Raw genomic sequence first — 12,698 nt, 5'->3', positions numbered from 1 at the left:
CAATATGAAAGTTTGACAGTCTTTACCACCCTTTACATTTATCAAACAAACACACTTTAAATAAAATACAGGGGAACTGCCTGTGTATAACTTGTTTAGTAAGATTCTGCAGTTTTTAGTAGTGCTCATTGGAGTTGGGAATGGAGCCATTTTTCCATAGTTTCCAGGTTTCATAGCAGAGCTGCATTAGACTTTCAGTCAGACAATCCCAGTGTTTAAAATTCGGGTCCGAGTTAAGCTGACAAGAGTCATGCCCACTTCAACACATCACTTTCATTCCCACCCACAGTGTCATTTTACTTTTAAATATCCTGTAAATCCACAGTTCCAGTCTTGTTTTAGCTTCCTAAGCAACCTTTTAGTCATGCTGCAAAACTCAGGGAGTATAGTATGCACTGGCTGATTTAGCTACAATATTCTTACATTACAAAAAACTTGTGTACTACTGCATTGGCCCATCTCACAAAAAAAAAAAAGTACAGTTACTGCCATTTGCCTGTTAGCAGCAGCATATACATATTTATAGGTTATGTACAGGTCTGGACTTAACTGAAGTGAGCCTATGCTTTGACCTCCCTCCCTGACACACCCATAATACACAGTCTTACATTTCCTGAGCAAAGACAGTACCATAATAACCATTTGGGAAACAAGAAAAAAATAATTTCAGTTTATTTATTTTTTTTTCTTTCAATAATATAAGTTGTACCCAAGGCTTGATGTTCAAAGATGAAACAAAAACAGTAGCTCACAATAAACTAGCAAAACCCTGTTGTCTGGATACACTGGTCCTACCTAGCCTGCCTCTGCCTCCCTCCCCCCCCCCACCCTCCCCACCCAAAAATTCAAGGCATATGTTTGTGTGGGGTGTTAGAGGTCAGAAGGGGCAGTGGTTCATTTCAACAGTCATGTATTTCAAGGTATACATATACATAGTATGTCTCCTCACCTCTCAACTCCTCAAAACCATCTGACAAAGTATGGCCCTAATGTCAATGATGACTGTGTGTGAATGAAGAAATAATGAAAATAACAATTTGTTATTTTTTTCTTTTTTCCTTTTTTCCCAAGTACACAAATCTTGACACTCACACACTTCAGAGATTAAAAGAACCAATGACCAACCAGCCTATCTCACAACCACCACACAAACACAAGCTTTAACACACTCTTGTTGATGACTCACTGTACCACACACTGAATTACACATACAGCCCCATATACCACAGTACACATATAACTGTACACAGCTTTCTGTACACAGTTTTTGAATGGCAGAGGCCATGAGCAGCTTTACTAGACAGGCAGATATCATCAGCAGCCTTTTATCACAGCCTTGTTCAGGTTAAAGAAATTATAGGTTTTTCTCCTCATTTTTTTCCTCATTTTTTTTTTTCAGCACAGTTTTTGTGGGGGCCCAAGTGTTCAAAGAGCCCTCACACAGTCAATGATGATTAAAAGGGAGTAGGGTATAACACCAGTGAAATATCTTATCTTCAGACTCCCCATTTTATTAGAACATCTAATTGTTTTTTGAAATCTTAGATATTTCTTTACTGCTTGCTTTTATTTACTGACATCAGAAGAATAATTTATGTGTCCTATACACACAGAAAACTCTTACAGATTTAACAACACACACATTTTATACACATACACACACACACACACACACACACACACACACACACACACACACACACACACACACACACACACACACACACACAACACTACACAGCTTAACACAAAAGCATGCAACACATTGCTAAACACTGGCACCAACAATGACCAGCACAACACTGTTGTCAAAATTGTCAAAGCAATAGATAAATGGACACGAGGTGATTTTGAGCCCTTATTCTGCTATTATTGGTATTGCACTGAAATTACACAGTAAAGAAGAAGAGTTTTACAGTATATCTGGTTCTGTATGTATAAACTAACTACTAAAATGCTCCCAGGATAAACTAATCTTTGGATTTGTGTTCTTCTCCAATTTACATTGGATTGGGAACTATGCCCCCAGCTCCTGGCTCATATTTAAAATAAATAAAGCTATGCCAGGGAAAAGGGGCATCAGTGTATAATAATTTTAAAATTTTACATCACTCATGCTTCTACAGATGTACAAGCAGCCTGCTCATAAAAATAGTGCATTTGTCTGATAGTATTCAGAAATCAGCACATGTCAAACTAGAAGCTGAAAAAGGAACAGAAGTGTGTGTCTACTAATGCTCCATTCTGTCACTCACTTGGTTTGTATGGAATTACTACCAGGTCAAAAAGTCACTACACCAGGCTAGTATTCAAAAATCACAAAACAGTAAAACATGAAAGAAAGAAAAATATGGTTTCCACTACTGTTTGTCTGACTCAGATGCTTTCTATAGGTAGAAGCCATGTCATAAAATTGTTTTAGATGTCCAGGATTCACAATCACCACAGAATAAAATATGAAATGAAAGAAACAACAAAAAAAATCTGTTTACTAATATTTTAAAAGGATTGCATTACTGATGTGCTTTCAGCATCAGTCAGGTCATAAAATGTCTTTATGACACTTTTCTCAATGGGCAAAATGCACAGATTAAATTAATGAATGGCTCACAGGGAGAGTCGTCAGTACAACTGGAATTTGAGATAGAATTTGGCTAACACCTTTGAAACTTCCTTCAGGCACTACTGCCCCGGCTAACACCTTTGAAACTTCCTTCAGGTACTACTGCCTCCCCCACCCCCCCAACCAAAGGTGAGCATGCTCAGAAAGGCAAACCTGAAATGCAAACAAAGGCTGAATCAAAACAAAAAATCCCTAGGACTGTCCCTTTAAAGTGCTTGGTGACTTTGGGGAAGTGGCTGTTTTAAAGGTCAAGTAGGATTTGTGAGCCCACTTTCCACCCATTTTGTGATGTCATTGCCATGGCAGAAGAGAGGGAGCATTCTCTTTTTTCCATTTGTGATGCCTTTTTTTTTTTTTTTTTGAAACAGAACACCAAGTTTGTACAGTGTTTTCCAGACTACTGGACAATTTGTTTGATTTCTGGATAGTCTGGAAAAAATGGAGAGGTGGCAACGTTAGGCTTGCAGCCTGCCTATTTTTTGAGGAGTTTTAGGTTTGAAGGAAATAACTTTGCATGGATATTTTATTTTCAGAGTTTAGATGTGGAAGGTTAAGGGGAGCAGAACAGACAACATGCTGCACATCAGTTGGAATTAATCACTTTGCACATGCTGAAATCACCCATAATGAGCAGGTGGCATGCCAGCCATCAGGTAAGAATAACACAACTGTTAATGAAAAAAAAAAGAAAGAAACAGGCAGTCAATACATGTGTAGGAATGGCTGCTGTGTGCATGTAATACTCTGGGATGTAAAGTTGCATGCCAAAAGCGCACTCACTTCTATGGGTATAGGAATGGACAATGGGAAGGGCTGTGGAAACCCAAATGATCTTCACAGTGTCAGCAAGCAAACCACCTTGAGCTTTAAGATAGTTTAAAACTTTAAAAATATTAACTCTGACAAAAAGGTACATAGGGCAGTTGCGAACACGATCACAGTTATTACTTTAGCAACAGCTGTGTGTTCCGTTGCATAGTGGCAGTGTCAAAGTGTTTCCCCTGTCCTATGCATATGTCAAGAGTTCTTCCTGGGGGCTAGTAGTCCCCCTGTCCCACATCTTTAGAATTCTCCCTAGTGGCTAGTGGTCCCTCGACCCACTTTGCAGGCTTTGCTCATTAGTCTAGGGGTGTGGAAATATGACAGCCACCCCAACCCACTCACTTTTGCACACATTCACAAATTAGTTCCATACCCACGCACCCCTAATCTACTCCATAAACCTCTCCAAGGCACGCTGGCAGACACAGACATACAGAAACACATACAAAAACATATACTCATGAACACTACTAAAGCTCCCATTGTATTTGGAATAGACAGGGGCACCTTATTAATACAACAGTTCAGGTGTGAGTAGTGGTTGAAGTCAAAGTGGCAGCGGAGGCAATGTGGATGACACTAGCAGGGTTACTTCTGAACTTTTTATGTCACATTGACAACAGCAACAGCAACAGATCTGCCTTACAGAAATTCATACAGACTGTGTGGTTTTGTAGGTAGTGTGCCACATTTTATAGGAAAAGAATACGGCAACAGATTTGCCTCACAGAAATTCCTATAGACTCGTTTGTAGGCGGTGTGCCACATTTTTATAGAACAATACAGATTTGGATTATATATAAAGTATGTGCTCAAAATCACAAGGCAAATCCAAATACATTTTTTTCTATCCAAAATTATAAAGATCAGTAGGTATGTCTGCTAGTGTAAAGAAATACAAGTTTTTCTATTGATAATTCTAATATAGCAAACTTACTATGATAATAATGCCATTAACTTTGCAACAGGTTTTAAACTTTTTAGAAAAAAGTACAATTTGTAAAATCAGTGACAGAACATCAAATGGAGGGCAACTTTTCTGCCAATAGTGACCTCTCCTTGAACATCTAACTTTATAGTAAGAACCTTATACAACTGCACTATATTTTTAGGGGAAATTACTGTAAAAGCAAATCTTGACACGTGCAAAGCAATATCATATTTCTTTTGGCAGTTCAAAGATACTTATCCAATCCAGTATTAATACACACCATGCATAACAGACTATTGGTGTCAGCTGAGTACATCTGACTGCAAAGGATATTATGTAATGCAGACCATGCATGTGGGCAGCATGGTGGTACAAGGGTTAGTGTTGTTGCCTCACAACAAGAAGTTCTCTGGTTCAAGTCTTAGCTGGGGTGCCTTCTGTGTGGAGTCTGCATGTCCACCCTGTGTTCACTTGGGTTTCCTCCAGGTGCTCTGGTTTCCTCCCACATTTCAAAGACATGCTATAGGTGTAACTGGACACTCTAAATTGGCCCGAGGGGTATATGTATGTGTGTGTGTGTGTGTGTGTGTGAGAGTATGGCATGCCTTCCGAGGAGATTTTGGCACCAGGCTAGCAACTCGACTCTGTAAAAACTATAATCACTACAGAAGCAACGAATGCCTAGAGGGGTGCTTGTTGGCCGATGTGCCACATGGTGCAAAATGTCGAAGAGAAAGAGACAGAGAGACCATACATGTACATCCTTTGAGGATAACAAGTATATGCTGAAAAATACCAGCATAAACTGATAGGCAGACTGATTACATTACTTCTGCCTGACAGAAGAAGGGACAGCAAGTCAGTCTAGTTTGAGTTGTTGTGTGTGTATTTAACATTCAACGTCTGCACTATCCCTAACGTTTGCCCTGACCCTTTCTTCACTTGTTCAAAGCCCACCTGAATGCCTTTGTAGATTCACTATAAGCCATTCCTGTATTCCATTCAGTGGATCCCTGGAATTTTCTGTAAAGAGCTACTTTTGGAAATTCAGTTAGTTCTTATAATCTACTGCTGGGGCCTCTTGCTTCACTGATATCTCCATAACATGATTTTATGTATACTCATCGTGGCTCTCTTTTTCACATTATCTAATGTGAGAAGAGCTGCAGCTCCTCCAGCCTCCTATATCCTTTCTCCTCCATTCCATACATTTCTTTTTTTCTTCCCTCTGGACTCCTTGCAGCAGTTCAATTCACCTATCCTTGCATGGCCTTCAAAGGCACACAGGAACAATAATAGGAACGTGATCAAGGGGACCATAAGTTGCCTAGCCACAGACACATCTAAGCAGGCACACTTAAAAGTTCTTGTCACCCTTTTCAAGCACGCAAAATAGTGCTCACTTTCTAAATTAAGCAGGATCACACATCACAACTGTGGGTAAATATGTGTCTATCCATCCAATTATCAAGACTAGCCTTAAAAGTAGCAAAATTAATTCCTTTTTTGACTTGTAGTGGTAACTTACTCAATAAGCTAAGAATACAATGACTTAGAAACCTATCCCTGCAGCAAGTATTATTTAATTGTTGGTGCAGATTTAGGTCCCTATATGCGTATTTGTAGTTTTTTTTTTTTAAAAAAAGGTGGGGTCCATCTAATAGGATTCTGTCTTTCGCAGCTCAAAAAGTGAGACATAGGTCACCATGGAGAAGCTGGTAGGCTACTGAGTACAAGGAGAATTGGGCTAATCAACTGGGATATAGTTAGAGGATTTAAACTGTTTAACTTTCTTGGTTAGAAGTCTTTGTGGCCTTTTCAGTTGAGCAATGTGCTTGAATTTGTACAGGAGGCATTGTATTTGAAGATTGGGATGATAAGAGATGAGTACAATGGTATGACAATTTCATTAGTTCTTCAGGAAAATTAAATGGACCAGACAGAAGCATTTCCTAACTATGGTTGAAACATAATGATAGCACGACAGTGGTCTGCATAGGTGCTCAGCTGTCTTATGATTGTGCCTGTCCAAAGAGCAGTACCAATTTTAAAGTATGAAGTGGAAGAAACTTTTTGTCAGAATGTGACCATTCTGTGCTTTTCTTGCACTCAGCTTAAAACTGTTTTGGTACACTAAGTATATGGATACTCCAGCCCTTACTCTAGCAGTTTAGGAGTGGTGAATGAGTGATACAGTCCCCAACTTGCAGTCATCAGCAAACATGGTCAACCACACATTTGGAATGCTGACCTGGATGTTTGCAAATAAGTGTCAAAGAGGAGAGGGATCAGCACTAAACTCTGTGGTTTTATTAGTTACAATTGTACACTCAAGAGAGCAAAACAGTAATTTTCACAACTTGGGATTGGCTGAACAACTAACTTGCAATCCAGTGGATGACATAGAGGTTTACATTATGCGTATCTGATTTTTTTTCCCAATAATATCAGTATGGAGAATCATGTCAAATATCTTGGCATGTCAATATAAGTGTGCACTGAGGGATCACTGTCCACAGCCTCTTTCCAAATAAGCTTATTCGACTCAGGAAACAACACCTGCCCTAAAAAAAAAAAATAAAAAAATGAAAACTGAAGGGGGTGTAACTCAGTTGTCTATGTCCACATGAACAAGTTATGTTATGGCACATTGCATGGCTTTGCAAATAATGCTGGTGAGGCTAATGGGCCTAGAATTAGTCAGGTCCGTACAGGGATGACCTGTGTAAGGGAATCACAGTGGCTATTCTCCAGGCATCAGGCTCAAACCATGAGGAAAGACTGAGGTTGAACAGTTTAAGTGGCGGCTTGGACAGTGCATAATTACCACTAATGAGAATGCACCTTGATATGATTTCTGGTTCGACTGAAGTATTATTTTTAGTCTTTAACTGAGACTGAGGCTGGTTTCAAAGGAATTCCAGGAGAAACTACATTGCTAGGGATAGTGAGGACAAAGCAGGTAGGTGGGGTAAAGTGAGCACTACATTTGTCTGCTTATATATAGGCTATAGATCTGGGATCAGAATGTGTGATATTACTATGTTTAAATTCAGTGCAATGATGCACATTACGTCTGAATTTCCTGACATAAAGAAAGGGCTGTAGTTTCCTTTGGTATCTGTAAAGACCTTAAGTTTACACCCCACTTTATATTTTCTAAGAGTGCTGATCTTATGTTCTTTCTGTCATGTTTCAGTGCAGTCTCGAGGTACAGAGATGGGGATTTCTTACAACTTTTCATTAATTTCCTTCTATGAAAGACTGAGAGTTTATTAATATGAGAACTATGCAGAATACTCAATGTACGGCTTGACCAGGGCCCAGTACAGTGGAACACTTATCGGTTTTCTTCTGAATTCTACTACTATAGGTCTATGACACTTAACTGCTATCACTGCATTCTCACATTCAGTCCGGGTGTGATCAACATTCCCAGATCCTTTTCACTCTCCTTTCCTCCAGATGATACTCCACACCAGGCAGGGTTATTATCTACATGCAATACTTTATACATTTGCAATGGACCTCAAGGGCAGTATTATGATCCCTCAGATTTCTTCCCGACTGGTCAGTCTCTGAAATCTTTACCTAGACTCTTTCCTCATCCTCCACTGCTGCTCTTTTCTTCATGTCGGCATCGAGGGATATAATCCCATTTTCTCTCGCATATGACAACAAGCACACCAAAAAGCACTGGAGTCAGGAGTGGCCTATGCAGCACTTCACAGGTCACTATTTCTGACATTGTCCAGCTCACCATAACACTCCTGTATCCCACTTAAGGACCTTACAGTAATCCCATTCCTGAGTCTTGATCCTCTTCCCATTCTCCAGCTTTCCTACCAGCTATCACCAAGCCAGAAATACCTTAGGAAATCCGTTTAGCCCACACTTAGTATTATTCCCTCATTAAGTTCACGTGTAACCCAGTCACAAAACTGGATTAGTCTTGTCTGGCAGCTCTTTTTGGCCATGAACCTTTGCTTCTGGCTGCAATGCAGAATGCTGCCTTCTAGGAAAACTGACCCTCCCCTCAGGATCCACTACAGCTTTCCTTGCCACTTCTGTTAGACTAACAGGCTTATAGTTTGCAGATTCTTCCTTCTCCCCACTCTTGTATTAGGGTACCAGACTTAACTGTTCTCTAATCCTCAGTAGCTCCTATACCGGCCAGTGCTAGGAGATCTGTCAGTACACTGTCTGGATTCCTAAGGACTCTGAGAGGTAACTCCAATGGCAGAAATCCTGTACTGCAAAGCCTGTTCAAGGTGCAGCAACAATGTGTTAATGTAAATAGTCCAGAAAGATTAAATGTAGGAGTAATGAAGAAAACCAAGTAAGTGCAAAATTTGTGCGTCAATGATTACTGTATAGAAAGTTTCATGCACATATTCTGGGGACTAATATCGGTCATTTTCAGTTAATGGGACTGGAAGAGGCAGGAAATTGAACTAAGATACTAAGGTATACAAGGTAAGAAAAGCAGGATGTATCTCTCTGCTCCCAGGCAAACAGTTCTATGCATTATTCAGGTACCACTACGTGCAGTCCAGCTTACAAAAGAAAAAAAAAGATGAATCTCAATGAAATATTCCAGTCTAATTATTTTTGTAGAAAGGAAGTGGGTCGAATTTGGCAACACAGTTTGAATGGCTTTGGGGTCCGGGTCAAACCAACTTCATCTTGAAAATTTGGTGGATGCACTGGATCTGGCCAGATAAAGTCCAAATGCTGAAGCAAGCTGGAGAAGAACAAAAACAGCTCCATCCGTGCAAGTTGTTCTCCAAGGCACACACGCAGTCCTAGACAGAAAAAAATTGCATTAGCATTTATCTCAAATCAGTACTGCGTAACAGACTACCCATACTGGGTTACAAAAGTATGTTCACGGACATGTTTAACATTTCAAACATCTGTTTGTGACAGTATTAATCCTACTTGTGCTAATGACAATGTGCACCCATGTGACCTACTCATAATGAATTCTCTTCACCCTCTAAGGCAAAATAAAATCCAGTATTTTCAAGAAAGGTACCAAACATCAATCTGCAAAGAATGATTTTGCTATAGAATACCTAATGTGTTGTCACAGGGCAGCTTTGTTGTGTACATGTCACGTATTACACTACGTTAGATAAAACAGAAGGAAGCCTAGATTTTCCTTTCCTCTCTTTAAAAACTGAAAAAAAATATCTATACATTCTGTAAAGAAGGGATTCTTCATTCTTTGAGAAACTCTTACTTTTAGGGCTAGAACAGTCCTAAATACAATATGTTTATTCAAGAATTGGAAAAATGGGACAAAATTGCACTGTGACTGACTATACTAAAATATACAATAAAATTGTTCAGAACTTGACACAAAAGCTAGACGAATTCACAGAACTACAATGGCATACATTTCAAAATGTGTGGAGGACGTATCAACAACCAAGAAGATTACAATCAGAGCCAATCAAAAACCTTGGCCAACCAGCAGAGTATATGAGCCTCTGCGGGCAAGGAATGAGGCATATAGGGCCAAGGACAAGGTGGGTCTAATTGAAGCAAGGGCTAACCTAAAAAGATGCATCAAAGAAGCCAAGAGGGAGTATGGAAGAAAGAAGGACATGAGGAATACCAGCAGCCTGTAGCAAGGCATTCAGCAACTAATTGACTACAAGACCAAGTCAGTTCAATGTGATGACAGCACATAATTTCTGGACAGGCTGAACTCATTCTATGGCAGATTTGAAAAGAACAGCAACCTGGAGGCTACAAAGCTACTGACTGGTCAGAATGAGACAGTGCTTAAACTTAACCCTGGAGAAGTGAGAAGCTAGCTTAAGAAACTCCAGGAAGGCTGCAGGCCCTGATAACATTCTGGGTAAAGTATTAAGAGAATGCGCAGACCAACTGTACCTAAATCCTTACAGATATTTTCAAGGTAACTAACATAATCCCACTGCCCAAAAAAGCCAACCCAACTTGCTTAAATGACTACAGACTGGTGGCACTAGCCTCAAATGTCATGCAATGCTTCAAAAGGATAGTAAAAAAGCATCTGTCAGAAGCCCTGCTACTGACTTTTGAACCTCTACAGTTTGCCTGTTGGCCAAACCAATCCACTGCAGATGCCATTTTGGTGGCCCTGCACCTCTCTCTGGAACATCTTGAAGAGAGAAACAACTATGTCAAGCTGTTTTTCATTTACTTTAAATCGGCATTCATCACAGTGGTTCCAATGCAACTCATAGGCAAATTAATTAACCTTGGCATCAGTGAGAGCCACTACAACTGGATCCTTGACTTCTTGATTGGAAAACCACAGAAGACATGTGCTAATAATAACACATCAGGTATCATTATACTCAACACTGGTGTGTTTCACGGGTCTGTACTTAGTCCTCTACTACTCTCCATCCTTACCCATGACTGCTCTGCAAAATGTTCCAATAACCATATCATCAAATTTGCAGACGATACCACTGTAGTGGGTCTCATAAGGGATGGTGATGAGAGGGAATACAGGAATGAAGTTGGCTCTCTGATCAAATGGTGTGAAAATAACTTGGATCTGAATGTCAACAAAACTAAGAAATTACCATTGACTTCAGAAAAAGGCCAGCCATTCACTCGCCACTTGAGACCAACGGTGAGGTGATAGAGAGATTTCAATCTACAAAGTCCCTGAGGGTAAACATCTCAGAAGACCTCTCCTGGTTCGTGAATACAGGCCAGAAAATTAAAAATGTTCACCAACGCCTGTACTTCCTGAGAAGGCTCAAAGAAGCAAAGCTTCCTTTGAATGCTTTATCCACTTTCTATAAAGGAGCTTTTGAAAGTATTCTCACCTGCAACTTTACTGTTTGATACGGAAACAGTACTAAGGCAGAGAGAAAGAAGCTTCAAAGAGTGGTGAGGATTGTGGAGAAGATAATGGGCACAAATCTTCCAACCATGCAACAACGTTTTACAAGAAGCATAAAGAGGGCAAACAAAATACTTACGAGACACATTACATCCAGCATTTGGCTGGTTTACTAGACTTTCCTCTGTCTCACCCGGGGGGTCAAGTCAGTCACCCTGCTAAACAGGGGCCCAGGGAAGTAAATATTGTGAGAAGAAATAGCCAGGGAATTGTTATGGCTAGGCTTGTATAGGCCCTAGGGCTGATAGCCTAGTACCAACCCATGAACAAGAGGTACTGCAGCATACGCTCTAGGACCTCCAGGCTCTTGGAGCAGATTTTATCCAACGGTAATAAGGCTCATAAACTCTGACATCAACTTGGACGTCTCCTACCTCCAAACATAATCTCATTAGTAATATTTTACTGAAAGTGATGCATTATTTAATTCACTATATTTAATATATTCTTACAGAAGTGCAATATCTTTCTCTTAAAAGTGCAATTGCAATAATTCCTCATGCGCAATATTAACGAACTGCCTTTTTTTCTCTTTTTCTGTGTACGTATTACTTGTTTATATGTTTAGGTTTATATATACGGGCAGTTTTACCTGACTAGAAAAAGGTTATAATGAGTATTTTTATGTGTATTGGTCATTAGAATAGTTGTGTAAATGTCATGTCTTATTCTTTTTATACTTAAATTGCCTCTGTAATCTGATGATGAGCTGATACCTGAAATTTCGTTTAGGTTGCACTTCTGTTTCCTAAATGACAATAAAGTTTTCTTTAAATCTTTGAATGTTTGTCTTATTAAACTGGGAGAAATAATCATCTATACAGATGAGTTCTGGAGATAGCAGCAACACTGAATGGAAAGTCTAAACTATACAATAGGCAGAACATGGCTCGAAAACATGAAGTCCAAAGCAATTTTTACATTTTATTAAAAGTTTTGGTAACTGACACGATTTTTGATAAAACTATAAACTTTGTGTGCGTGTGTGTGTGTAAGGGAGAATTTTCTGCACTCTCAAGTTCTGATAATCATCTACAAACTTACTGTACTCCAGGACAAGAGCAAATTCCCTTATTTACAACTTTGTTCAGTAAATTTGTGATATGCACAAGTGTGCATTGCAGCACACATGAATGTCATACAAGCTACCAGATACTACTAAGCAACACAAATAAATTAAAAATGTGCAGCCTCCGATATGTGAAAGCACTTTAGTTATAAAATCTTACCCATTATAGCCGAAGTTGAAATATATTTTCTTTTTGGTGACAGTATTAACCACACTAGACCTCCTCTTCTTTTTCTTTTGGCTGTTCCCATTAGGGGTCACCACAGTGGATCATATGCTTCCATTTCTTCCTGTCCTCTGCATCTTGCTGTCACACCAACCACCTACATGTCCTCTCTCA

General features: G+C 39.5%; 1 protein-coding gene across 1 annotated transcript in view; it reads right to left on the bottom strand.

Moving 5' to 3' along the window:
• Positions 1 to 6,016: 6,016 nt before the first annotated feature.
• The window catches only part of LOC122809266 (cytochrome P450 2J4-like), a 668,981-nt gene continuing 662,299 nt past the window's right edge, over positions 6,017 to 12,698 (bottom strand). The window contains exon 9 of the mRNA XM_044080640.1: positions 6,017 to 9,181. Coding sequence (XP_043936575.1) covers positions 8,982 to 9,181 — 200 coding nt within the window. The 3' untranslated portion in view covers positions 6,017 to 8,981. The remainder of the gene's footprint in view (positions 9,182 to 12,698) is intronic.

The sequence above is a fragment of the Protopterus annectens genome, chromosome 8.part0 (assembly GCF_019279795.1).
Source record: "Protopterus annectens isolate FY-2018-M chromosome 8.part0, PAN1.0, whole genome shotgun sequence".
In the NCBI taxonomy this organism is placed as follows: Eukaryota; Metazoa; Chordata; order Ceratodontiformes; family Protopteridae; genus Protopterus; species Protopterus annectens.
The sequence above is the reverse complement of the archived record's forward strand: the minus strand, read 5'-3'. Positions and strand labels throughout refer to the sequence as shown.